Here is a 26926-nt window from a genome sequence, read left to right on the forward strand (position 1 = left end):
TACTGCTGTTATCCCCAGCCCCAAACACAAAGAGGTTCATTGTATTTCCCAAAGAGGTATCGATTTGCTACAAAGTGGCAGTCCCTGGCTGACTGTGTCTATTTGCGTTGAAGATTTTAAGTACTATGAGGATACTGCTGATGAATACAGGGACCAGGAGGGTACGCTGCTGCCTCTCTGGAAGTTTCAAAATGACAAAGCCAAGCGCCTGGCAGTCACCGCCCTCTGCTGGTGAGTACAGATATTGCAGCAAAACTAGTGCCCCAGAGCACCCGCTGCGTGCCAAATCTTGAGCCACAAGACTCTTCTTCCACTTTACATCTTGAGTGTGACATGGGACACAGTAGGGGGAAATAGGACCTGGATCCTTTTTGGGTTGCAGGATCATCTAATGTCTACCATGGTAGGAGTCTAAGCTAGACAGTGGATGTCTGCAAAGCAGTTAGTCACCAGTGCCCATGGGAAAGAAAGCTCATGACCATGGGAAGGCCATGTCTGTTTCCAGTGTCGACGAGTTCACATTTCTTTTGCAGGAATCCAAAGTACAAGGATCTTTTTGCAGTGGGACACGGCTCCTGTAAGTGATCTTCCCATTCATTTGTTTGCTCATGCAAATATCAGACACTAAGTTCCTAGTCTGGTCAGAGCTTTGAGCCAGGTGTGAGAAATCCAGAGAGAAGCAGGATGTAGTCACTGGCCCTCGGAGAGCACTCACAGTCTAATGCTGTGCTTCTCAACCTTCCTGATGCTATGATCCCTCATTACGGGTCCTCATGTGTGGCGACCGCCAGCCATAAAATTATTTCTGTTTCTAAGTTATAACTGTAATTTTGCTACTGTTACAAATTGTAATATAAATGTTGTATTTACCAATGCTCTTAGGTGACCCCTGTAAAAGGGTCATTGGACACTCAGAAGGGGTCACGACCCACAGGTTGAGAACCACTGGTCTAATGGGAAGACCCCACTTTCATATGGGGAATTAATGCCGGTTAAAAGAGTACAACTGAATATGCTAACTGACCCTCAAAGAACGAAGGGGCAAGCTTTGCAGCAGAGGGGCCAGCATAGGCCAAGTCTGTAGGCAGGAATGATATGGCTGGGTCATCCCTCAGAGGACATGGTAAGCCATTTCAAGAAGGAAACAACTGAAGGAATTCTGGAAGGGCAGGGATATGTCTCATACAGGAAGGGATTGCAGGCCTGAGGCTAGAGACTGGGGGACCTGGTGCAGGTGTGCTAAGGAAAGATGGAGAGTGGGATGGAGGCCCTCTCTCTGCTTCCTTGCCTGGCCTTCCTGACCAGGTCTGAGGCAGGGTAAGGGTGAGGAAAGGTGAGTGTTTGAAGTTTATCCTTCTGTCACTGAGCCACTGGAGATCACAGTTACCTGTGTTCCTGGCCCGGCTGGGGTATGCTGGAAGTAGGAGGCAGCGCGGGCTGTTGACTGTATATGCAACTTGCTGTTCCTTCCTGCTATTTGGGCCAAGCAGGAACACCCACCACTGCGCTGGACTGTCCCTGTTCCTAATGGGAAGGGCCCTACATAGCGAGCCAGGCACAGCTCCCTAATGCTAACAGCTTGTTCTCTGGCTGGGAGGATTCACGTCTGTGAACAGGAAAACCCTTCCGTTCTTCAAGCTGCTGCTGGCTGGCAGGCTCGCAAGCTCCTGGTCACTGCCTCTTAGATGGCTCATCAGTTCTTTGACCAGGGTAGGGCTCCAGGGGGAGGGGGTCTGGAGGAGTTGGTGTTTGTCATTCCTCTCAGGGAGGAGCCCTTGGAGCTGCTCCCAGTTCTGTGGTCTGAGCCGCCTTTGAGGATGCCCTAAATGCCTGCTTTGTGTCCCTACTCCTGAAGGTGGGCTGCTGCCAAATGGGAGCACCCTCCCCCTCTGGCAGGGAATTAGAACACCCCCCCCCCATGCACACTGCAGCTACTGGGCCTGGAACAGAGCCTGAAAGTTGGGTAGGCCTTCCCAGGAGTGGGTGTGGACCCCCATGTGAGGCCCAGGCTCTCTGCTTGAGGCTGAGGTGAGAGTGTAGGAGCCTCTGCAGGCGGGAGGAGACACTCTGGAACATCGCAGCCCATCTTCTAGGCAGGGTTAGAAGCAACGTCCTCTGGAGGCCATCCATGGGAAGTATCCTTAGTCAGAGAAAGGTAATGCCTTCCATGAAGAATGCCTCAACTTGGCAGGCTCCAGCCTCCTCTGGGCAAGTACTCATCCAGGAAAGGTTTCTTTGTCCCTCCTTGGTCTTTGGAGGCACAGCCCCAGTGGTACCCACAGGCAGCTAGAGAGCTCCCTCTGGAGGATCACTTCTCTGTGCCCTTGTCTCCTCATTAGTGACATGGCAAGACTGACAACCAGCCAGGCCTCCATCTCAGGAGGCCTGCATGAGAAGAGCCCTGTGTGCTGCAGGAACGTTTACACACTCAGGCCAGTCATTGCCACCTTCTTGTTCTGTCTCCTAACTTCCCTGCAGGTCCCTCAGAGGGCCTGAGCAAAACCGGGTGTGGGGGGGGGGGTCTCCACAGAAGCCAGGCTGGGGCAGGGTTCTATGCTGGTGTCACCAGCTCAGTTCAGCCAACTTTCAGGTGACTATTGATTACAGTACCTGCTTCAGGCCTAAGCAGGGCCAGCCGAGGCATTGGCTTCTGAGGTCACCTGGGATGTCCTATGTTCTTAGACGAGTGCTCCATGGAAGAAGTGCAAGCTGGGGCAGCACCCTGGCTGTAGACAGGTCACTGGGAGGAACAGCCAGTCTCGCCAGCCTCCATTACAGTCTCTGGAAGTTCCCAAATAGAAACCCACAGGGAGAAACAAAATTGCCTGAATTGAAACACTGAATGAGAACTCAGCTTCACTGCTGAGTTTGATCCCAGGAGGCACAGGCCAGGCCTCTTCAGCTTTCTTTCCCCTGAATTTCTTAGGTTTTTATTCTGAGACTCAGCCACAGAAAAATTAGGCAGTGTCTCAGTTAGGGTTACTATTGCTGTCAGAAACCAGAACCAAAGCAGCTTGGGGAGGGAAGGGTTTGTCTGGCTTATGCTTCCACATCACAGTTCATCACTGAAGGAAGTCAGGACAGGAACTCAAGCAGGGCAGGAACCCAAAGGCAGGAGCTGATGCAGAGGCCATGGAGGGGCGCTGCTTACTGGCTTTCTCATCATGGCTTGCTCAGCCTGCTTTCTTATGGAATCCAGGACCACCAGCCCAGGGATGACACCACTTACACTGGGCTTAGCCCTCCCACATCAATCACTAATTAAGGAAATGCCCTACAGGTCTGCCTACAGCCTGATCTTATGGAGACATTTTCTAAATTGAGATTCTCTCCTCTCAGATGACTTTAGCTTATGTCACATTGACATAAAACTCTCCAGCACAGGAAGGATAGGGATATATATTTGGGACATGTCACATCCTTCAGACACAGTTTCCTGGCTTTAGATACAGAGCAAAAACAGAAAAGGAAGCTGGTGGTGGTGCGCACCGTTAATGCCAGAACTTGGGAAGACAGAAGCAGGCAGATCTCTGTGAGTTTAAGGCCAGCCTAGTCTACAGAGAAAGTTCCAGGATAGCCAGGGCTAGACAGAGAAACCCAATCTCAATTCTTCCTTCCCCTCCCCCCAAAAAAGAAGAGAAAAGGAAGGATAACCAACAAATCTAGGCCTGCCTTCCCACTACCGCTTCCAGTCCGAGCTGCTTAAAGCAGAGAGATGTGGGTGCCCCATATGTTGGACCACATATTCCCAGGACTTGAGCAGAAGAGACTGTGCAGGTGAACGAAGGTGGAGGGATATTGGGAGACAAAAGGATTCTGTTCAGGAAGAGATGGTCTTGAAACAGCTGGAATGTGACTGTGGCAGCCTGTGATAATGAAGGGGTCCATTCCAGCTCATTAGCCAGCGCAGAGCAGAGAAATGGAGACTTCTCATGGTCTGTCAGGCAGGGATGGCAGAGCAGGTGTAGAAAGCCTGTGTGCTTCCGAGAGGCTATCCCACAGGAGACGGGGCAGGAAGCTTCCTAGCAGGCCCCATGTTGGAAGGGCAAGGGAGGCAGCTGTCCTTCAGTCCTGCTTTTCTCTGGGGCAGCACCTCAAGCTAGGCCAACAGCAGCCCTCCTCTGCGCACTAAACTCATTTCTGTGCTGTCCCTTGAACTTGCCCAGGCCAGAGATGCACTCGTAAGAGTTTAAATCTTTCCCCATCATTTACTTGTTGGCTTCACTAATTAAGCAGTGTTAATTTCATTTACTGAAAATGGAAATTCATCCACCTCATTTCTCCCTGTTCATCCTCCACACACAAAATCCATCACTCCGTAGCTGCGGGCTGCGTAAAATTTACAGGACTAATTATGTTGTCAAGTCTCTTTGTAAATACAGTCCATAAAGGCCACTCTGCTTGCCGGGTGGCATGCAAGGGCATTCCGTTGTTAGTTTAATTACTGGTTAGTTATTTAGGTTCTCAAATGTTTGCCTCATTTTCCCTAAATCAAATTAAATGTCCTACTTGATGTGTTCTGTCTCCAAGGCCTTGCTCGCTCTTACTTCCCACACTATTTAAATACAGCTCCCAACCTGACAAGGGTGCCGAGGAACCCGTGCTGAGAGCCTGAGCCAGCCTGGCGCTGATGTCTCTGACCATGCCCGAGGTTTAGAACCTCCAGAATCAAGACTCTTTTCCGAGCCAGCTCTGGGCTGGTCCCCTGCCTATGGGAACTGTGGAAATCCCAACACAAGGGGGCATTTCTGTTCCTGGAGTACAAGGTGGCAGAGCCAGGGGTGGGAAAGAGAGAGGGGGTTTCTCTGTTGTGCCAGTGTGGCTATTCCCCTGACTCCAGAACTGCATCTGCATCTCCCCAGGAGAAAAAGCTCCATCGTTCTGAGTCCTAAAATTAGAGTTTGGGCCTCCGTTCCCTGAATGTCTCTGGCATTTGCTTCCTGTTGCTGGAGCAGCAAGCGACCACAAACACAATGGCTTAAATAACACATTTTTTTCTGAGTTCTGGAGGCCAGAATCTCAAGATGGATTACACGGAGTTAAAATCAGGTGTCAGCAGGGCTGTGTTCCCTCTGGACGTCCCCCAGGGAGCACCTGTTTCTTTTTCTGCTTCCAGCTCCTAGTGGCCGCCTGCATCCCATGGCTTGTGGCCCTCTTCCAGCCAGCAACTGCATCATCCTGACATCGGCTTCTGCCGTCACATCTGAGTCTCTGACTCGCTTGCCTCCTTCTTTCCCTTATAAGAACTCTTACGATTACATCAAATCCACCCGGGTAATCCAAGATAATCTCCCCATCTCAAGGTCTTTAACTTAATCACATCTGCAAAGTCCCTTTTGCCATACAAAGTGACATATTTATAGGCTCCAGGGATTAGGATGTGGACATTTGTGGGGGGGGCATTAGTCTGCCTACTCCACACCCCCCCTCCAAGTGCTTCTTGCATGACTTAATAAGGGAGTCATCAGACAGCTGCTGCCTTGGAACCAGTCCTAGGCTGGCCTCGTTTAGGATGCCACAGTACAGAGAAGCCTGCCAGCCAAGGCTGGCATGGTATCTTTGTCTCTTCAGTTGGCATCTACCTCCTACTGACCACTGACCTGGCTTCAGCCTTGTGCCCCAACATGCCCTCCACTGCCTTGCTCTCTTTGAGTCCTGAGTAGTCCTGGGGCATCCAGAATGCTCTACAGTGCCCACCCCTCATAACCGAGAACGGAACCAGGCAGGGTTGGCAGTTGTGGGCTTGAGGCCCCCAGTAACAAATTCCAGTTAAGAAGACATTGATCTGACTTGCTCATTGGATAGTATTCAGTCTGTCCTAGCAGAAGCTGAAGACAGTCAGAGCTTTGGTCTATGGTAGAATTAAGACGTACATGAAGCCATACCTAGCTTCAGGAGACTGAAGTAGGATTGCAGGTGCATGGCCTGCCTGGGCTACAGAATAAGTTCAAGGCCAGCCAGGGCAATTTAGTGAGATTCCTGCTTCAAAAGAAAAAATAGGAAGGATAGATTCAATGGTATAGTAACTACCTAGATTCAGTTCCCAATAAGAGTCAGTCTCTCTTCCTCTTCCTCACCCCCTTTCCCTCTCCCTCCCTCCCTCCTTCCCTCCCTCCCCCCCTCCCTCCCTCACTCCCCCTCTCTATTCTTCCCTCCTTCCCTCAGTCCCTCCCTTCTTTCCTCCCACTGTCCCATTCCCTGAGATGGTGGTTTTAGGAGAGCTACCACATAAGGCTCTGTCAAGAGGAACTGATTATCCTGCCTGAAACCTTGTGGCTGATTGAGGGGAGAGTCAGGAATGTCTCTCGATTATGCAGTAGAGCAGACTTCGAAGGAACCAAACTCCATCACCAGAAAGAACAAGCTGAGGTGTGCCCCACATCTGACCTTACTCTTTTCCCAATCTTTATGCTGATGGTGGGAAGCAGCACTTCCTCAGAAGATGGAGCACTCATAGCTGAATGGTCTGAAGGATTCCCGGAGGTTATCACCCGAGTAGACTTGACCTCTCCTGGGCCTTCCCCCTCCCTGTTTCTCTTTCGGTTGTTCTCAACCACATGTAATTCCTGAAATCCTATAGTCTGGAAGACTCTAGAATCTCTTCACTGCTCCCAAACTAGAGTCTTCTTATACAGAGGTAAAGCTAGGGGGCTCCCGTCTGGGTCATCGGAACTATGAAATCTTGTGGCATTAAGAACAAAGTATCCCAGGGACTAAGGTCTAATTGGTAACAGAGGCACTTTATGATCCTAAAGTCATATGAGACTACTGGTGACCCAGTTAGTGATGTACTGGGAATGTTGGGTGGCTGAGCAGTGACATCATCAGGCTTCTGGTGTCCTGGCTGGTGATCTCATGCTAGGATTTTTGGATGGTTAGGCAGTATGACACTAACAGATAATGTCACAAGAGGACCATTGGTGGGTTGATTAATAATATTGTCATTTAAGGGTAGAAAATAAGATGTTGATGTCATGTGGTGTTGGGGATCGAGGCTGTGATGTCACACTGGGTATCCCTTTAAAGTGGAATCATGAGATCTCCGTGGGCCCCCAAGATCAGGAATGAGGAGTTCACAAAGGTCAAGCGGAAACCGCAGTCCGATGACATTTTTCTTTGCTCTCCTGGTGTATTTTGACAAAGGGAGCATTGAAACACATATTCACAAACATACTCTAACCAGGACTAGGAGCTATGCCCTGTATTACAGAAGACTCCTTTCCTTGCAAGTAACAAAGACCACTAAAGCCAGTGGATGAAGTGTGACTGAAGTCCAGCATGCATGTGACCATCATAGTTGTGTGCCTGTGTGAGCCTTATTTGTGACCCCTGCTTCTCTCTGCACGGCCATTCCCTTTATCGTGCTTGACTGCCCTGTGCCTTCCACACTGTGCAGTCTAGAGCCTGGAAGCTTGGATTGGCTTTGCCAGTAACCACCATACTGTTAGGGGTGTCTCTATCCCTTCCTCTGTCCACTTCCATGTAAAGACTGAATTACTGGGGCTTAACAGGTAAAGGTGCTTGCTGCCAAGCCTGACATACTAAGCTTAATGCCTGGAGCCCAGAGTAGAAGGAGTGAAATGATGTCTACAAATTGTCCTCTGACTGCCAAATGCATGACATTTGTTTGTACATGTGCGCGCGCATACACACACACACACACACACACACACACACACACACACGCACGCACGCACGCACACACGCACATGTACAAACAAATGAAAATAATTTAAGAGACCAGATTAGCAGAGAAAGAGAATTTCAGCTATTGAAGGACACTGTGTGACGTGTATTATGCATTCAAATAGTCTGTTTCCCCTCTGAGACTCACTTTCTCCATCTATAAACTTTGGAGGCCATAATTCAGGCTTCTAGTACCAGTGGTTCAGCAAGTAGAGCAGAATTGTCCTCCATTCAGTTACTGAGCAGCCTAGGCCTCCCTACCCTCCCTTCCTGACTTCACTTGTCATGAGCACTGAGCATGTCTACAGGAGCCAGGGGGGTTGCGTAGAGAAAGTCGGTCATCAGCACTGCCCATCAAGGGGCTCAGCGTAGCACTGAACGTCACCAACCGTCGCTTCCGCCTCTCATTCTTCCTCTTACCCTTTGTCAGTCTTGGCTAGTGCGGAGGACAGATTGGAATCAGAAGCCCCGGTGGCCGGTAGCCATCTGGAGGGCCCAGCAATGGCTGTCTCTGACCTTGCAGGGTAAACTAGGAGCGAAAGGGTGGGAGGTGGAGAGGCAGGTAGGCTCTCGGGGTCTGCTTGACGAACAGAGGGAGCTGGAGTGACCAGTCCCTGCCTTTCGAGGAGAGCAACAACCTTGGCCAGCTCTAGATCTCTTCCCCTGGAGAATTAGCCCTTGGGGCTCACCTAGGAGCTCTAATGGAGGTACTGCCAGCCCCTCTCCACCTACTCCAAGGCAGACCCCCTACTGTGGCTTTGACCTTGGGTTGTTGTGGGATATCTACCAGAGAACACTGCTCAGACTTGGGTTTAAGCCAATAGAAAAACGTTCTTAGCCAGCCGGCTCATTACCCCAGTGTAGCCTTTCTCGGAGAGAACTTTTAAGCCCAAGAACTGTATCCTAGGCTGACATACTTCAGTTAACAAGAACAGCTAGCCAGAAGCAGAAGCACATTAGAGACCTTCCCAGAACTGTGGATTTTGATGGATTAGGCCTTTGCTTTCGTTTTGGCTGGTGGTGCTGTCTCTGTGCTGACTTGGTGTCTCTGTGCTTTATGACCTGAAAGGCACTTCCATCATGGAGTCAGGTGTGCCAAGGTCTGGGGCCCTGTTACAAGGGGATCTTTGGACAGAAACACTTTTCTTCCTGAACCAAAGTGCCACCGGGCAGTAGTGGTACACATTTTTTTTTAAGATTTATTTATTATTATATCTAAGTACACTGTAGCTGTCTTCAAACACACCATAAGAAGGCATCAGATCTCATTGAGGATGGTTGTGAGCCACCATGTGGTTGCTGGGATTTGAATTCAGGGCCTCCAAGAGAGCATTCAGTGCTCTTAACTGCTGAGTCATTTCTCCAGCTCGGTGCACACTTTTAATCCCAGCACTCAGGAGGCAGAGGCAGGTGGATCTCTGAATTTAAGGCCATCCCAGTCTACAGGGCAAGTTCCAGGTAAACCAGGGCTACACAGAGAAATCCTGTCTTGGGAAAAAAAAAAACAAAAAACAAAAAAACAAAAGCAAAGCGAAACAACAACCAAGCTACAGTACCCTCCTTCATGGCTCAGGATGGACCCTAGACATTTCCACCATCAGTGCATGCAGGGGACCCAGAGAGGGTTCCTGAGCAGAGCCTCAGAGCTCTTGAAGACTAGTCACAGGAAAGGAAGGTCGGCTTTTCCCTAGGCCTGGTCTTTACAGAATCTATAGGGTGGCAATAACTGGGGTGTGCATGGTAATAGCTGATGTCATGCCATGAGTCCAGGGACCACATGGGAGACCTCAGAACTAAGAGGGAGAAATGGCTCAGCCATGCTAGTCACGTTGGCCTTGCTGTCCCAGCTTCCCCACACCACCGCACACCTCAGAACTGGCTGCTTTGTGAACACGGCAGGGTCTGCAGCCATTCTGCTAGAGGAGGAACCCCGGAACAGGGGGAGTGGAAAGGGCAAAGACTGCCCTGGGATGGGAGAGGATGCACAAGATGCGCTGGACTGCCCGCTGCATTTCCAGCTCTGGCTCCAAGACCTTAGATTGAGAAGACTGAGAGGTTGGCGTGGACGTGAGGGGCAGGCCTACGTGCTGCTCAATGATTGTGTATCTGGATAGTCACTACGAATGTAGGGAATGGCATGGGGCGGGAGGCAAGAGGGCCTGTATCGAGCACTCCATTGTTGACCACCGAGATCTGCATTTGGGCTAAGTGGGCTGTGTGGGGCTGTTTGGCTAGAGACCTCCAGAGGTCTGCTGAGAACCCTGGCACAGCTGCTTTGGGGAACTGTGGGGTAAAATTATGAGGAGATGCCTCCAGATGATTGCCATGGGCTGACCACAGACAACAGCATGCCTTTGTTGTTTTGTCTTGCTTGCTGTGCTGGAGGCTGAAACCTGGGCTTTGTGTCCTCCCCACCCCCTCTTCCTTCTTCTCCTCCTCCCCCTCTTCCTTTTCCTCTCCCTCCTCCTCTTCCTCTTCCCCCTCTTCCCCCTCCTCCTCTTCCCCTCTATTTCTCTTCCTCCCCCTCCTCCTCCTCTTCCTTTTTTTCCTTTCTCCTATCCCCTCTTCCTCCCTCCTTTTATCCTCTTTCTTCCTTCTCTTCCTCCTTCCCTTCTCTCTCTTCCTTTGCCCCTCCTCTTTCTCCTTCTTCACTCTTCCTTCCCCTTTCTTTTTTCTTCTTTAAATTTTGAGACAGGGTCTAAATTAAACTTCCCAGACTGGTTTTGAACCTGCAGTCCTCCGGTCTCAGCCCTTGAGAGGTTGGGATTACAGGCCTACATCACCATGCCTGGTTAGACAATAGCTCACTAATTCAAGCTTGGTTCCTGTGCTTGGCTGAGGATTTTGTGAGGAACATAGGCATCTGGGTATGCACTGCACAGCAGCCTGCCTCTACCCTCAATATCCAAATCCCTGCAGAGGATACTACACCTCCCCAAATCCACTCACATTCTTAAAATAACAACTGTCTGAGCTTACATCCCCTTGTTCTGTGCCCCAGAGAGAACAGAGAGTGACTGTAGCTCAGACTGGCCTAGTCACCTTTACCAGATGTTGGATCTGGCCATCAGAAGAGAGGGTCAACTTCAAACATTTCCACTTCATAGTCAGAGGATGAAGGGCCAAACAGGCATCCCATGCTCTCTCACAGGCCTGGCCAGGTGACAGACAAGGGTCCCTGTAGGGCCCAGGAACCTTACAGAGGAGGAGACCCTACTCATCAGCTGGGGCACAGGCAAGGGGGCTCCCCTGGCAGGACAGGTGGACCTTCAGCTACAGCCCTTCTGTCTTCCCTGGGTAGATGACTTCATGAAACAGAGCCGTGGCATGCTGCTGCTCTACAGCATGAAGAACCCTAGCTTTCCCGAGTACATGTTCAGCAGTGAGAGTGGCATCATGTGTCTGGACGTGCACGTGGACCACCCGTACCTGGTGGTCGTGGGCTACTATGATGGCAACGTGGCCATCTACAACCTCAAGAAGCCCCACTCGCAGCCCTGCTTCCGCAGCACCTCCAAGTCTGGCAAGCACACGGACCCTGTATGGCAGGTGAGCCCGGGGCCTGGGGGGAGAGCACATGGGCTCAGGAGCAATGGAGGAGGGCTAGGACAAGGACACACAAGGGGCTGGGGAAGGCAGGTGGCACATAAGAGGCCCAGGGGCTGGATATGAGAAGAGCAAAGGGAGACTTAGGAGGAGACAGTTTTCTTTCCGAGCTGGAGTCTGCTGCCCATAAGCTCTATCAGGGAGACCTTAGTTGTCTGCCAAGACTCCCCAGTGCCACCAGTACTTCAGTGGCCCTAGCTGGGCACCTCCTGGACCTCTGGTGCAGATCCTTATCTACAAGGTTCCTGGACCCCACAGGGACCCTCCTCTGTCACCTGAGAAAGATTGTTCCCAGATACCCTCTGGATGTGGCTGGAGAGTCCGGGAGGCCGTCTGTCCTTGAGCCTCTTGTAGCATCATCTTTTCTAGACAGGCTTCAGACCACCCCTCTGTGTCCCAAAGGTGCCCTGCCTCTGTAAGCTGTGCTACTCTCACGGGCAGGTCTGAGAGAATCGAAAGTTGGATTTCTGCCCCAAGTTGCCCCAAAGCTCTGGGTTCATCAGGCAACCCCTAAGGCTTCCTTGTCCTCTGTCCCCATGCCCTGACAATCTTCAGGCAGTTTTGAGCCCACCTCTCCTGGCCTTGAGTCTTTTGCTCCATGCACTGGATATTAGCTCCAGAGAAGACTAAGCAGAGAGTAGATTTCCCAGGCCCAGGGGACATGGTGACCTCTCGGGCTCAGCTCTTCCCCAGAGCCTGGAGCAGATGGTGTGGGCTGGGTTACATGCCCTCCTATCTATCTCACTCTCTCCAACGTGGGGCCCAGAGCGCCTGTTCATCCAAGAGTCTGCCTCCTAACTCATTACGTTCAGGCACATGGAACTCAATAGATATACAATGTCACCAAAGTCTTTAGAGGCCTGACTCGGCTTCGCCAGCCTGAACAGCCCAAGGCCAACCGTGAGAGAGATGCCCCTCGTTGACCCAGGGTTGTGGAAGAGGTTCAGAGCAAGCACCCTCTTCCTACTCTGCCATGCTCTCTAAATCACACGGCAGGCAGGGTGGAGAGCCAGAGTACTGCAGTTTACCTGTTGTCTTCTGTCCAGCCAGGCACACAACCTAGGAAGGAACCATCTGCCGCTCATCCACTCACTTCCAGTTTCCTCCTTTTCCCCTCAGCGCCTCCATTACACATCCATTCATTAACTTCTGTCTGCTCATGTGGTTGCTGTTCAGGGTTAAGGGCCTCACCTCTGGAGTTCTTGGTGCAAGGCACCCACAGCCACAGGCTGACAAGGGCAGAGCACACTGCTAAGTGCTAAAGTATGTGTGCATAAAGGGAAACATTATGGGTAGGGACTAAAGGCAGAAAGCCAGGGCTTGCTAGAGCACTGTTTCTCAACTTGTGGGTCGAGATCCCTTTGACAAACCTCTATCTCCAAAAATATTGGCATTACCATTCATAACAGTAGCAAAATTACAGTTATAAAGTGACAAGAAAAATAATTTTATGGTTGGGGAGATCACAACATAAGGGCCACTACATTAGGAAGACTGAGAACTGCTGTCCAGAGGAAGTAACCTCTGACCTAGATTTCATTTTAATTTTTGAGACAAGGTCTCTCTGCACAGCCCTGGCTGTCCTGGAACTTGCTCTGCAGACCAGGCTGGCCTCAAATTCAGAGACGTGCCTGCCTCTGCCTCCTGAGTCCTGGTGTGTGCCACCAGTGCCTGGCTCCTGGTCTGGATTTTACAGGATGTCACTGTGACCAAAGGAGTTACTGTGCAATAATAAAGGGCTTCAAGCAGAGTGGCCCACTGAGGAGCCATGCATCATTCAGAGCATGTGTGAAAGGGGGAGGGGGAAGACCCGAGGAGAGGACAGGCACTCATGGGGAGTATGCTTAGCATGGGCACTGCACGTCAGAGATTAACACAAAAGTAAATATATCAAAAGAGACGAGAGCAGAGCTGTTCCTGTAAAACTAGGGCCTTGCTTACTAAAGGGTCCCTGTTGTCACTTCTGCTGCTTCCTGTGGTACCTTGTCAGGGTTCCTAAAACATCCTCTGAGCACAGTTTGAAAGTCACAGCCCAATCATGTGAGGATTTGGGTGAGGTCAACAGTCACTGTAGTGTTTTGAAGATTCTCTGCTACAGCAGGAGAATTGTTGAAGGCTAAGGAAGGGCAGAGGCAGGGGAGATGGACACGTGGACACAGGATGGAGAGATGTTGGGACAGGAACATCAAATAGACATGGGGAAAGAGAAGCATCGTGGGTTTGGGGTGCCCTGTAGGGCATCCGTAGATGTGGGGAATGACAGAGAGGAACATGTTTGGCCAGAGGTTAATAGGGAAAGCAGATGGGGTAGCCCAGCAGTGTGCTCTTAGGAGCCCGGAGCTTTAAGACAAGACAAGCTGGTTGAATGAGATGTCCAAGACCCAAGAACCTCGGCCCTCCTTAAAGGGACTGTGCCCTGTGTATCAGGACTTCAGACGCCAGGCTGGGGCAGAGTCTGTTGTGTTGGCCATTAACTATGGAAGGCTGTGGTGCCAGGGTTTTAAAATGGCTCACGTCCCATAGAGCACAGGCTCCTTCCCCAGGTAGCCCACAAGGGTGCTTAAGCACTGATCAGACCCTCCTGTGAAACCTTAGCCAGCAGCAATCTGTGACAGCACAATTCTAGAAAGGCAACAGGAAGAAAGTATAAGCAGAGACTGGGTGCTCGATTCTACTCAGATGATGCAAAAGAGGAAGAATTGGCGCAGTGCTCCCCACTGCTCCCTGGGTCCTCACTGGTTCTCTGGATCCTGCTGGTAAACCTTTCCTCTCGGCTTTATTCTTACCCTCTCACCTCCACTGTCTAGGATCACACACACACACACACACACACACACACACACACACACACACACACACCCCGGGCATGAGGCTGCTAAGTGGGGTGTGAAATACAATTTCCATGAGTGCTGGCGTCTGCTCATTAAACACTTCCCTTTGCAGCTCCCCTGCGCCTCTTACAGCCTGGCCTTTGACACCTTTGTCCCCTCCCCCCTTTAAAGGGACCATGTTTGCACAGAAGGGGAAGTAGTCTCCAGATGCATCCTTATTGTGCCTTACAGCCTCTGCAAAATTCTGGCCTCCCAGTGAAAGCACAAAAGAACCCGATACCCAGACAAGCCCAGGCAGGACTCAGCCTGGCCTCCCGCAGCGGCTCCAATCGGATTCACCAGGCCTAGGGGCTGGATGGAGAGAGACAACCCCTTCTCTCCCCCCACCCCCCAGGCACCCTCCTCCCCAACAGCCATGGTGACAGCTGTGGTTACAGGCAACAGCAGTTACAGGCAACAGGCCTAGGTTCTTGGCCTCCCTCTCTGGACCTCAGCTTGTGACAGAGGGAGGAGACTGGACAGGGGTCCCAGCATGGGGGGTCTGGAGGGAGTCAGAGGATGGAAAGCTCTGGGCACCCAGCCCCACCCCAGCTTTTGGGGACTTGGCTTGGCCAAGCCTCCACATCTGGCAACAGAAACTTGAGCCTCAAGCGTGTCATCTTCATAAGACAACAGCTCTGTCTCCAAAACACTTTCCCATATGTTTGCTTCCAGCCTCGAGAAGACGGGTGGGGCAGGGTAATTAACCCGGATTTGCAGATGGAGAAACGCAGCTCAAATCTGGGATTTGGGAGCAAGATTCTGGGAGCAGGAGCTAGTGCCTGTTTGAAGGTGGGAGCAAAGGAGACTTTCAAGTTAAAGGCCAAGCTTAGAAGAGGGGATGGCCTCCTTCCCCCACATATCTCTCCACAGCCGCTTGCAGCCCACCTTCCTAGGATGATGTTACTAGTGAGGCTGTCAGCTAGCTAGAGTGTTTGCTCATTTTTGAGACAGGAGCTTGCTGTGTAGCCCAGCTGCTCTAGAACTCATGATCCTCCTGCCTGTCCTCTGAAAGCTAGAAGTCACTTCTCACAGATGCCATCAAGCAGAAGTATTTGCCACCATGCCTGGCCCCATTAGCTATTATTATTGTAGCACTTAGCAATGTGCAGTTTACATATGGCATAGCATTTACTTCTCACTGTATGCCTGTTATCGTTATCATGGCTTCCATTTTATAAGTGAAAGGGCGAGTTGTGGGGCTCTGACCTTTCCAGGTCATGGCTGTGTGGGGAGAACTTCTTCCCACAACTAGACCGCTAGAACCCGACCCAGGGAGAAATTGAGTACCTCCTGACAAAACCTTACCTTAAGGCAATGCTCTGACTGCTATGGTGGCCCCAGGTTGGAAACAGCTGGGTGAAATGAGATCAGAAGGTCTCATCATGGAGTTCTGGGAAATGGGCTCCTAGACCTTGCACCTGAGCCCCGGGTGGGTACCTGGTAAGCCCCACCTACAGCTGTAACTCCACACCCTAACAGAGTTCCAAAACTGTGGCTTGGGGTGTTTCAGGTCAAGTGGCAGAAGGATGACATGGACCACAACCTCAACTTCTTTTCTGTGTCGTCCGATGGCAGGATAGTGTCATGGACCCTCGTCAAGGTGCCTGCTTCCCAGAAAGGGTCAAGGAGGGGTGAGTGGGGAAGTGGGAGGAGCTAAATGACAAAAAGCTACCGAACTAATCCAGTCCTTCATCTCTCCATCCCTCTGCCTGCAGAGCGAGCTGGTTCACATCGACATTATCAAGCTGAAGACTGAAGGCAGCACTACAGAAATCCCCGAGGGGCTGCAGTTGCACACTGTAGGTAGGAGCCCCAGCCTTCACACTCCCAGCCCGGCAAGACTGTCCAGTCCCAGCACCCAGGATCAGTGGCTGTGACAATTCAGGAGGCTGGAAAGCCTAGCCCTATGGGCTGAGCCCTTGACCACTGGTACACGGGATCCAGGCAGACCCTGCTCTAGTTTATGCTAATCAGGTGCTGCTATGCAGATCCATCCCTGTTTATGCAGATCTAAGCCCTGTTTACCCAGATCCTGTCCGTGTTTACTCAATCCCTACGCTGTTTATGCAGACTCTATCCCTGTTTGCACAGACCATGTCCCTGTTTGCACACCCCCATCCCTGTTTACCATGACCCTGACCCTGTTTAACTCAATTCCTGCCTTGTTTACCCAGGCCTCCATTCCCGTCTGCAGCGTCCATACAGCCTAGGGCAAGCCCAGCCCTCAGAGCGGCCCAGTTCTATTTGTCCAACAGTGAGCTGGGTGGGAGGCTCCCTCTGAGAATCAGTCTAAGTCTGTCCCCTCTTCTTCCAAGGCTGTGGCACTGCCTTTGACTTCCACAAAGAGATCGACTACATGTTCCTGGTGGGCACAGAAGAGGGAAAAATCTACAAGGTGAGGCAGCACTGCCCGCTCAGTCAGCTCCTCATGGGGCCATTGGACCTAAGCACCTACTAGGGTCTTCAACAGCCATCCTCAACACATCCTACTCTGACGTCATCATCTAGTGTTTGCTGTTTTGGACACCTCTCGTGGGGTGGGCGGGGGGGAAGAATGCATTTTTAAAAAGTTTTTAAATTGTGGTGTGGTGTGTGTGTGTGTGTGTGTATTAGATGTATGGGCACACTCATGTCACACTGTACATGGGGAGGTCTGGGGCTCTAACTCAGGTCTTCAGGCTTGGTGACAAGCACCTTTAGCCACTGTGCCATCCTACAAGCTCAGAAGAGAGGCTTCCCTGATTCATTTTTTTTTTAACATCTATTTATTAAATGGTGGTGTGTGTGGCACATCCATGCATGTAGATGAGCAGGTACAGCATGTAGGCCTTTTCCAAGTTAAACTCCTCGTCAGGCTTAGCGGCAGGCACCAGCCCAGGAATGCACTGCCCAGTCTTGGTCTGCTCGGGTGTCGGGAAGGACTACAAACAGAAAAGGTGATGGAGGATCTAGAGTGACTTCAACCAGTCTCTTTCCCCTTTCCTAAGAGGCAGGCATGGGGCTAGGGGCTTGGGGGAGCTAGGAACATTCTGGGCAGACTTCCTGGAGGAGATCTGAACTTGAACCGGGCTCTGAAGGCCAGCTATCAAGCAGCTTGATCTCTGGACACGAGGTGCATGGCTGCCGGCAGGACACAGCCCGCACAGCCAGTTCTCGGCCCTGGCTCGGTGTTAGTAGGTGAACATCCCTCTGAACCTCCATCGTCCAGAAATAGCTTTGCTGTGAGCTTTTCTTAGGCTCAGAGAATCAGAATGTTAATTACAGACAGCCTCGCGGGAGTCCCAGAGGCCCAGCCAGAGTTGGTCTGAATGCAAAAGAGGTCCCCACCCCCTCTCCACCCCTCCCGGTGGCAGCAGGAGAGAGGCAGGGGAAGGAAAGGCTGGTCATTTTGTCTCCGGAAGGAAGGGAGGGAGGGAGAGAGGCTTGCTGGCCGGGGCAGACACTGCATGGGAAATCTGGAGATCTGAGACAGCTCCTGGCTCTGCACCTGCCCTAACCTGTTCAAGGTGGGTTGCTGCTTACTGTGGTGTGGATGATATCCAAGCTGCAGCGAACCCTTGGCACTGTCTACCCACAGGCTTTGGTGTGGACAAAGTAGGCTGTGCCGCATCTTTGCCCAGGGCTTGAGACCCACTCTGCCTTGGAGAGAGAAGCCACTTTCTAACTCAGTCACTTCCCTTCACCCCACCAAGAGGGCTCCATGCTCAGCCTGGACTCTAGTCCTAAAGTGCTTTCTCTCCCTTCCAGAGGTGGGGAACAGATGGACAGCCTCCAGGGCCCCTAGGGAAAAGATTGCTGATGGCTTTTCTCTGCCGAGTCCGACCCTCCTTAATCGGCCATTCTTTATCCCCGCCACAGTGCTCCAAATCCTACTCCAGCCAGTTCTTGGACACCTATGATGCTCACAACATGGCAGTAGACGCTGTGCTATGGAACCCATACCACACCAAGGTCTTCATGTCCTGCAGCTCTGACTGGACAGTGAAGATCTGGGACCACACCATCAAGTGAGGGGCCTGTCTGGGCCCTGCCTGCCCCACACTCTCCCCTCAGCTCTGACACTGTGACCCCCTTTGTGTTATGGGCTTGTCCCTTCTGCTACTGCAGGACCCCCATGTTCATTTATGATCTGAACTCAGCCGTGGGTGACGTGGCCTGGGCACCGTACTCTTCCACTGTGTTTGCAGCAGTCACCACGGACGGGAAGGTGAGTCGTCCTGTTCTCACCCTGCTGAGCCCCCACAGAGACAAAGAGGTATCTCAGCGTCTCTGTCCTAGAGAGCCCACCACATGCCACCCCAGGTCAGTAGGAGATGATGGGCCGCAGGGTTATGTACTGCAGAGCCAGGGGCTCTGCAGGGAAATGTGGAGGAATCCTTCATCACAGGGGCCTCAAGGAAGGGACAGGAGTGTTCACCTTGAGGAACAGGCCCTCTGGGGAAATGAGGTGTCATCCAGAAGGTGTCTTCCTTGACACCTTCCTGGGGCGGGGCATTAGAGGGTGCCTAGCCTGTGAGCCAGTCACTGGTCAGTAAGGTAGTGAGGCTGTCACCTCCAGCAGTGTCCATGCTAGTTCTAGGAGCTTGGGTAGAGATAGACAGAGGCCCCAAAGCCACCTTTTAATGGGAATGTTCTTAGGTGCAGCCTTGTTTTCTTCATGGAATCTGATATAACTTGAAAAGCTCTTGCAACCCCAAGAAAATAATGCAGCGATTCAGTCATGCCAGCCAGCTACCGGTTTCCTGAACACATTGCTAAGGGTCAACCACGGTGCTCAGCTCCAGGCTAGAATCTGCTCGTTATGGAGCTCACATTAGATTGGGAAAGAATATTTAAAAAAAAAAAACCAAACCAGCACCAACAACCAGCCCCAGGCATCAAATTCCCACCGTATCAGAGCAGAGGACAGGAAGCGGGTAGTGTCAGGGTGGAACAACAAGGAAGCCAGTGTCCATCACGTCATGAACAGCAAATAGAACGCAGTGTATATGCCAAAGGAACAGAGTCAGCAGACAAGGAACATATGACAACCGTAGATGACATGGAAAGCGTATGCTAAATAAAACAGTCCAGCCACAAAAGAACAAATGTATGGTAAGTCCAAGACAGATCTGACCAGCACACTTCATGTTCAGAGACAAGTCCACAGAGGTGCAGAGCAGATCTGTGTTTGCCTCAGAACGGTTGAGAAAAAAAATATGGGAGTGACTGTTAACGAGTGCAGAGCTTGTCCTGTGGGTGAAGGAAACACCTTAAATTTGCTGTGATAATAATGGCCTGATAAGTGAATATGCTTAAAACCAAGAAGTGTCTACTTGCAGCATGCTAGATGGATGCACCTTATAGCATGTGAATTATATCTCAATAAAGCTGTTATAGCAAACAGAAAAGGCCGGGCTTGATGGTAAATGCCTCTGCCTACCTATATAACCCCAGCATTCAGAAGGCCGAGACCAGAGGACTAAACGTTTGAAGGGAGTCTGGATTACATAGCAAGTGCAGGCAGGCCTGAGTGCACTGTATATGGAGACCTGAGGGTAGGGTGGGGTGGGATGGGGTGGGGTGGATGGTGGGGGTGTTGGTGTTTCTTGGGAAAGGCTTCTTTGAAGAATCGAGAAAGACTGAGAGCTGAATGACAAGCACTGGCCTTTGACTTTTTTGTTTGCTTTGTTTTTTCTTTGGGGGGGGCACAGAGTCTCTCTATTATGTAGCTCTTACAACAGCTCTGTACCTGTTCTCTTACAAGCTAGCTTCCATCTCACAGAGATCCATCTGCCTCTGCCTCCTGCGTGCTGGAATCAAAGGTGTGCGCCCTTTGCTAGCCTTGCAGGACTCATTGTGAGGATGCGGTGGGGAAGCTGTCCACAGGACACCAGTGTTCTGGCATAGGATGGGCTCATCAGCCTTAGGGGCAGAGGCAGCCTGCCTGGGGCATAGTGAGCAAGGGGGAGGGCTGAGGGTGGCACGAGGAATCTCCCTCCAAAGAGACTGGGCGAACTGTTTAAGGCAAGTCTGGGAAGTAAAAGCAGGGAGACTAGGTAGCTGTGGCAGTGGCAGCCGATAGTGATTTGGACTCTGAGTGAGGCAAGGATACTATCCAACATTTATTAGGCACTTAGGCATCAAACTCGGAGACCATTTTGTATGTATTAGCTGAGATAGACCCCTGACTCTGCCACTTACAAGCAAGTTAGCTTCCAAGTCCTCATTTATAAAATAGGGATAGTAATAGAACCACAGTGTGGAGTGGTTGTGAGGGTATAATTAGACGATCCAACCTTGCAACACTCCTGCCCAGAGCCTGGAACATAGTAAGCCTATTAGACTGGATAAATGGTGGCTGCCAGTGTTGGGTTTCTTTGCGGTATTTTCATACTTACATCATTAGAGTTCGTTCCGATCACCCTCTTCCTTCCCTGTCGCCCTCCCTCTGATCCCGTTACCGGTCCCCTTTGTCCCTCTAAGTCTCCCCTCTTTGTCATATACATCCCATAGCTGCTGTTACCATTGCTTCTGGATATACTTAAGATCCTTAATCCTCTTTAACCTCACTCCCTCATGAAATCCCTTCTGTGGCCTTCAGCTCTATTGTGCTGTTAGCCTTCTGTGGGGTTCTCAGAAAGCCCAAGATGGGAGACCAGGGCCTGGTTTACCCGACTGTGACAATAACCTCTCTGTAGGCCCATGTGTTTGACTTAGCGGTCAACAAGTATGAAGCTATCTGCAACCAGCCTGTGGTAGCCAAGAAGAAGAACAAGATCACCCACGTGCAGTTCAATCCCATCCACCCCATCATAATCGTGGGCGACGACCGTGGCCACATCATCTGTCTCAAGCTCTCTCCCAACTTGCGAAAGATGCCAAAGGTATGGGCTCTGGGAGTCCAGGCTGCCATCAAGAGATGGGGGGGGGATGAGAGGGAGGAGCCAGGGGTCACCCCAAGTTTCTGGCATGAAGGATTCAAGGTAAGGATGGTGTCACTGCCTGAATGGGGAGGCTGGGAAAAACAGGTTGTGAAGTAACAGATGAGTTTTGTGGTACTGCGTCCTAGTTCTCTGTAGGGTCCCGAGGGTGATTTCCAAGGAGTAAGGGGGCTTGGAACATGGAGGAGGCAAGCATCATTGATGTCCTGGAGTGCAGGATGCTGTAGGTGCGACAGGCTGCCAGGAGAGGGACTCAAAGCTCGGCTGAATCATCACTGCTGGGCATACAGAGTTCCAGCTCCAATGGTTCCTCAACTGGGAGTCGTGGGTCGACCCAGGGAGGGAGGAAATGAGCCGGGTAACTAGGTCAGCAGTGATGCAGACCACCTTCTGAGTTCTGGTTTCGGGTTCTTGGGTCTCTAGTAGTGAGAAGACCCTGCCCAGAGTCCAAGGACCCCAAATGTATGACATGAAGCCAAGATCAATGACCTGAATCTATACCTGAGCCCAAATTCAGACTCAAGCGTCACAGCACAGGCCTTAGGATCCAGAGCCTCAGAACTCAATTCCCAGATACAGAACCCAACTGTATATGAAGTGGGAATGGCTCTTTGCTCTCTAGCCAGCTTTGGGCCAGGGTCAGGGTGGACCAAGTCACCCTTACCATTGAGCCTCCAAGATACAATTTGAGGGATATACAGCAGTTCGGGGTAGGGACTGGGGCTTGTCTTGTCCAGCTACATTCTTTTCCCCCAAGTGTCCCTACCCAGCCAGGGACTGTGCCCCATCCTTTGGACACTGGCATAGACTATTCTCCACCATGGCCAGGGAGGCACAGGCTAGAAGTGTGGATGGCCCTGTAATTGTAGCCAGCTGGGGGAGGGGGTGGACTTGGCTATAAATACTCAGAAGGCTGCTAAGCGCCTGCAGCTGTGGCCCACAGGCTGTGGTGGGCTTTGGGGGTTGGGGGAAGTCAGGCATGGTCTAAATCTCTTTGCTGAGCCCAGCTCCTTGGCCTCAGGAGGAAGAAAGGCAGCAGCAAATTTTGTGGAACAGATAAAATCTGTTCTTAATTTAATGAGGGGCAGGCTTAAGATGGCAGAGTGGACAGCCCCCCTGGGAGGGTGATGACCACTCTTGGGAGGGAGGCATAGCCCTGACTCCATGAGCGTGGTAGATATGAACGTCCTACCCAGCGCTATGCTGGGAGGCAAGATTTATCACAGTTCCATCTCCTCACACAGCAAGGGTCAGCTGTGGAACTCTGGGAATCTGGAAACCTAAATCGCCAAGGATCTGAGCAAGGACAGTTTGGGGCTAGTTCTTGGGAGGATTAGAAGTTCCTGTGAGACTGCCGTCTGACCCTGTCAGCAGTCAAGTGATTCATACCAAAGGAAGTCCTCTGGACATCCCTACAGTCCTCCCTCCGGGAGCTGCAGATTTCCTGCCCTTCCCAAGAGGACTTACCTCAGACGCTCAGACCTCTCTCCCAGTGAACTTCCCCCAATACTGTCAGAAGTCAAAAACCATCTTTCCCTTCCTCATGTACAGATGGGGAAATGAGGCTCAGAAAGCCAAGGGACTTGTCCAGCCTTATGGGAAGCTAATGACAGCAGTGGAAGTAAAAATCAGGTCTCTTTAAGTTCCGAGGGACAGGGTAAAGCTGAGAAATGGCTTAATTACGGAGAGAAAATGGGGAGAGAGGAAACGATGACTCTCCTGTGCCTCTCCGACTGGAGCTGTAAGCTGGGTAGAGGCAAAGGCTGCAGGAGTGGAGCAGCCCTGGGAGCAGGGGAAGGGCTCAAGGCCAGAGGAAACTGGAGCTCCACTGAGTAGCAGCAGCTAGACTGGGCCCACTGGCTCTGCACCCTCCCCTTACCTTATACCCCAGCAGGTGTAGCTGGGGCAGGTGCCAGAAAGCAGTGGGCACAGGTGGCAGAGAACAGGGGGAAGGGAGCAGATGGCAGCTGCCCAGCCTGTCTCAGCACAGCCCATATCTCACTGGCTGGACAGTAGCTAGACTTTGACTGATGTGGCCTGCCTCCGAATTGTAAGGCCTGTGGGCCAAACGTACCTGTGTCCAAAATTCCATTTTCTCAGGGCCCAACTTATCAATGGAAACACTAGAATGCTTTGCAGGTGGGAGCAAGGGTCTAAGAGATAGTCCCCAGCACATGGCGTCACAGAAAATCCTGTGTACTTTCCCCTGTTTGTTCTGGTTACATGACACATCAAGTCTGGCACCCCTCCCGAACCCTAACCTGAAGGTGTGAGGACACCTGTGGCCATGTCCACACTACTCTCTCTCCCAGTAGCACACATCTCTCCCCTCCCTACCGGACCCATCCTGAGTGATCCTAACATGCAGCTCCTGCCTCTCCCCAGAGCCTTTAGCTGTGATGGCGACCTCTGAGGGACTGGGGATAAGCGCCTTTCCCCACTCCTTCCTGCACCTAGTGCTTGATTCTTGCTTGGCTGCAGAGATGGCGTTGGAGCCTCCTCACCGACCCTCACCTGGGCCCGAGTCACCTAACCCGCAGTAGGGCGCAGATATTTACTGGGCAGGGGACGGCCAGGGAACAGCAGGTTGGGAGGGAGAGCCTGTGGCAGCTCCCCCAAAGCAGCAGTACTCTGTACCTGTTCCCACTGGTGTTCACCCTCTTTTCAGGAGAAGAAGGGGCAGGAAGTGCAGAAGGGGCCAGCTGTGGAGATCGCAAAATTGGACAAACTGCTAAACCTCGTGAGGGAAGTAAAAACCAAAACCTGAGAGTCTGGCCCAGACCCTGCTCCGTGTTCTGAACCCAATACAAGCAAGGACGTGCCTCACCCTGACCAATCCCAGTATTTGCTTTTCTCATTCTGGCTCTTAAGGGCATGCCACCTTTCTCCATGGCCCTCAGCCTCCATTATACCCTCTTTGCACAAATAAAGGCCAGCTGGACACTCACCTCCTACCTTTATTTGTTTTCTGTTCTACCACACAGCCCCTAAAAAAAGAAATCTCGGGGCAAGCCATAGTTCCATTTATTACCCAACAAACAGTGGGAGGACCAGAGAAGGGGCCCAGCCTGGACACCCTCCCATTATTGCCATGGGGTTCCCGTTTGCTCCCCAACCTAGGGAGCCCAGATGTGCTGAGCCTAGGGAAGGCATGGACTCAGCCCTTGGCCCTTGGGATGGAGCAGAGTCCAGATGGCCCTGGCCCTAGCACCAACTCCTAACCCCCCCTCCAGGCCTTTCTCTCTAGGGCCACTCAGGCCTCTCTTGGAGCCAGGCTGGCTACAATCTAGGCTGCTGGGTCCAGTGTCAAATCGACTGGACCCCAGGCCGACTGACTTCTTGGATCCGATTCCACGCTCTGACTCAGGTATACTCAGGTCCAGGACTCCAGGCTAGGCCAGAGCCCTTCAGGGCTGCAGCAGGTAGCTGCCTTCATGGCTGGGCTTCTGGGGTGGTGGCGCCTTCTCAGGACAGGGGCCAGGGCTGGAGTTGGGACTGGATTCCGAGAGAGAATCGACGTCAGCAGATCGAGAATGGCAGGCCCAGCAGAGAATGACCCAGAGCAGTAGCAGCAAGAAGCCTACGAGGCCATTGCAGACGATGGCGATGAGAGCCCCTTGGGAGATGGCTGCCCCCATGACAGACAGCACCCTCAGGCCAGCGCAGACAGTGGAGCTGCCTCAGCGGCAAGGCCCATGCCGAGGCACAACTCTGGGGTGGCCAACCATCCAAGGTGGCTGTCCTGTCCACACACAGCGACTTCTTGGCAGGGAAGATGCCCACCTGCAGTCCTGGGCCTGAGGAAGTACAGAGGAAAGTAGACGGAGGTGAGGAGGAAGAAGTGGGCTGAAGCCTAGGGGGACAGCTTCCATCTTTGGCCTCAGGCAGAGAGCAGTGAGTCCCAGCAGTCTCAGGTACCCCACAAAGCCAGCACCTCCGCCCTCAGGCCTGGCTCTGAGCCCCTGGGTGCTGTGGTGCAGCCAGAGTGGGGAAGCTATAGTAGGCAGGCAGCCTCTTTCTCATTCTCCTCGGAACTGGTGGGTACAGCCTAGCCCTGCCCACCATGCTTCTAGCCCTTCAGATGTGCTGTTGGTGGGCGGGACTGAGGTGGCTTAAGGCCCAGGAGGAAGATTATGACCATGATTGTAGTGGCTAGGGCATCCTCTCCTTTCTGAGGGCTGCAGTCAGCCAGTCCAGGAGACCTGCAGAGGTGCCAGCTCACACAGAGGGAACTTTGTGGAGGCTCTGGCAGGAACGTGTGGGTTCTGTATACCCAAGGCTGTGTGCCTAGGTGTACCTTTCCCTGGGACTTTGCCTCTCTGGATCAGGTGTGTGTCTGAACGTACATCTTCCTGTCCCTCTGTCTCTCGCTGGATCTGCATCCTTGCCTCTGCAAACACACCTCTTTGAAGGTGTGTGGCTGCCTGTCTCTCTGTGTCCCTATCTCTGAGTGTCTTGAGTCTCATTTCTCTACCAGTCTCTCTGTGTATCACTGTCTCTTTTCACGACTGCATGTCCCTTTGCCCTCGGGGACAGGTCTCCATGGGGTCGGTATCGGTGGTTCTGTGCGTCTTGCATGTGTCTCTGCCTTTGTGTCTATCTCTCCTCCAAGCTGTGTGTCTCTCTGTCTCTGTGTGGGTCACTGCCTCTTTATACTCGTCCAAGATCTCTGTTTTTCGACCCTCTGCCCGTAGGGGAGCCCCCCTTACCTGAGTTGAGCCCGGTGCGCGCCCGCGAGAGGGTCCGGGACAACGGGATGCTCAGCGCCGACTGAGGCTCCAGAGCCTGCGGGCGGGGGGCGGCGAGAGGCGGGCAGGGGCGACGTCCACTCCCCGGGCCCTCCCCCTGGGCCGCGCAGCCTCCGCCGGCCGCTCCCGCCGGGGCGCGACCGGGCCGGCCTCTGCCGCGGGCGGTCTGCGGAGAGCGGGCACCTCCTCCCCCTGGGGCGGCGCCTCCTCCGCGGCCGGGGCCGCTAGCTCGCTCGCTCGCTCGCTCTCTCGCTCGGCAGCACTCGGGCGGCGGCGGCAGGAGCGTCGAGGAGTTCGGCTGGGCTCGGCTGCGTTCGGCTGGGCTCGGCTACGGCGGGAGGGAGTCGGCTGAGCTCGGCTGAGCTCGGCGGGCAGCAAAAAACAGCGGAGAGCCCCGCCTCGTGAGTGGCCAGCGGCCTGCGGCCCTTTGGGGGAGGAGCCATCTCTGTGCCGCTGCCGCCGTTCAATTGGCTGTCCGGGCCAAGTTCCCGCGCCATTGGTTGTGCTCTGGGGTGGGACACGACCATCCTGGTGCAGGAGAGAAGGAGGGAGGGGCTTGGGAAGGGTGAGAGGAGGGGTATATAGGGGCCACTTTGTTTTGATCCATCCCTTGAAAAGGTGAAGGGTCAGCCCACCTTTTTGCAGGGATTTCTTGCATCTTCCACACCTGGAATGCACCCCCACATGTGAAGCGTCCACCCCTCCATATCTGAGAGAAGTCTGTTTCTATTATCTGAGAAAGTCCATGTGCCTCCACACCTGACCCTCCTCACCTATCATCTTTCTACATATCCCTCTCCCAGTAGAGTGTAGAGTACCTCATGTCCACTTTACAGCGCCTGTAGATTGCCCCTAGTCCTAATAACAGTGTGATCTCTGGGAATTCATGACCTTTGTTGCGTTTTACTGATTTCTCACCCAGTGTTGGTCACAGGGTTGTGCATGGCTTGCTGGAGGGAACTTGAGACACCTGAAGAATGGCCCAGCTCTGGCTGAACTAGATCCAGACGGCATGGATGGCCTGACTCTCCATCCTAACAGTTCTGAGACCAAGGTAGCTTGGACAGGAGCAGTCAAGTAGGCCTTCCCC

At 52.4% G+C, this 26926-nt stretch overlaps 2 protein-coding genes across 5 annotated transcripts in view; one reads left to right on the forward strand and one right to left on the reverse strand.

Moving 5' to 3' along the window:
- Dnaic1 (dynein, axonemal, intermediate chain 1) overlaps positions 1–24042 on the forward strand; it is a 68512-nt gene extending 44470 nt beyond the window's left edge. The window contains exons 11-20 of one of the 4 annotated variants that reach the window (XR_390340.4): positions 114–231; positions 534–577; positions 10988–11235; positions 15676–15765; positions 15881–15964; positions 16481–16560; positions 18024–18172; positions 18273–18372; positions 20846–21031; positions 23757–24035. Coding sequence is in view for 1 of the 4 variants with exons in the window: in NM_175138.4 (NP_780347.2) it covers positions 114–231; positions 534–577; positions 10988–11235; positions 15676–15765; positions 15881–15968; positions 16481–16560; positions 18024–18172; positions 18273–18372; positions 20846–21031; positions 23757–23855 (1202 nt within the window). In the remaining 3 variants the exon portion in view is untranslated. Of the gene's footprint in view, positions 1–113; positions 232–533; positions 578–10987; positions 11236–15675; positions 15766–15880; positions 15969–16480; positions 16561–18023; positions 18373–20845; positions 21032–23756 lie in introns of all 4 variants that reach the window. The other 3 variants (NM_175138.4, XR_390339.4, XR_003955007.1) reach the window with 3 other exon arrangements.
- Positions 24028–26186, reverse strand: Enho (energy homeostasis associated). Its single transcript, NM_027147.1, has 2 exons — positions 25798–26186; positions 24028–24885 (listed from the first exon to the last, which is right to left on the reverse strand). The coding sequence occupies exon 2, from the start codon at positions 24724–24726 to the stop codon at positions 24496–24498; it is 231 nt and encodes a 76-aa protein (NP_081423.1). The 5' UTR covers positions 24727–24885; positions 25798–26186; the 3' UTR covers positions 24028–24495.
- Positions 26187–26926: the final 740 nt, after the last annotated feature.

This window comes from Mus musculus, chromosome 4 (genome assembly GCF_000001635.26).
Source record: "Mus musculus strain C57BL/6J chromosome 4, GRCm38.p6 C57BL/6J".
NCBI lineage: Eukaryota > Metazoa > Chordata > Mammalia > Rodentia > Muridae > Mus > Mus musculus.

Excerpts from the sequence above, each read along its gene's own strand:
- Enho (NM_027147.1), bottom strand. The coding sequence starts at position 24,726 with ATGGGGGCAGCCATCTCCCAAGGGGCTCTCATCGCCATCGTCTGCAAT.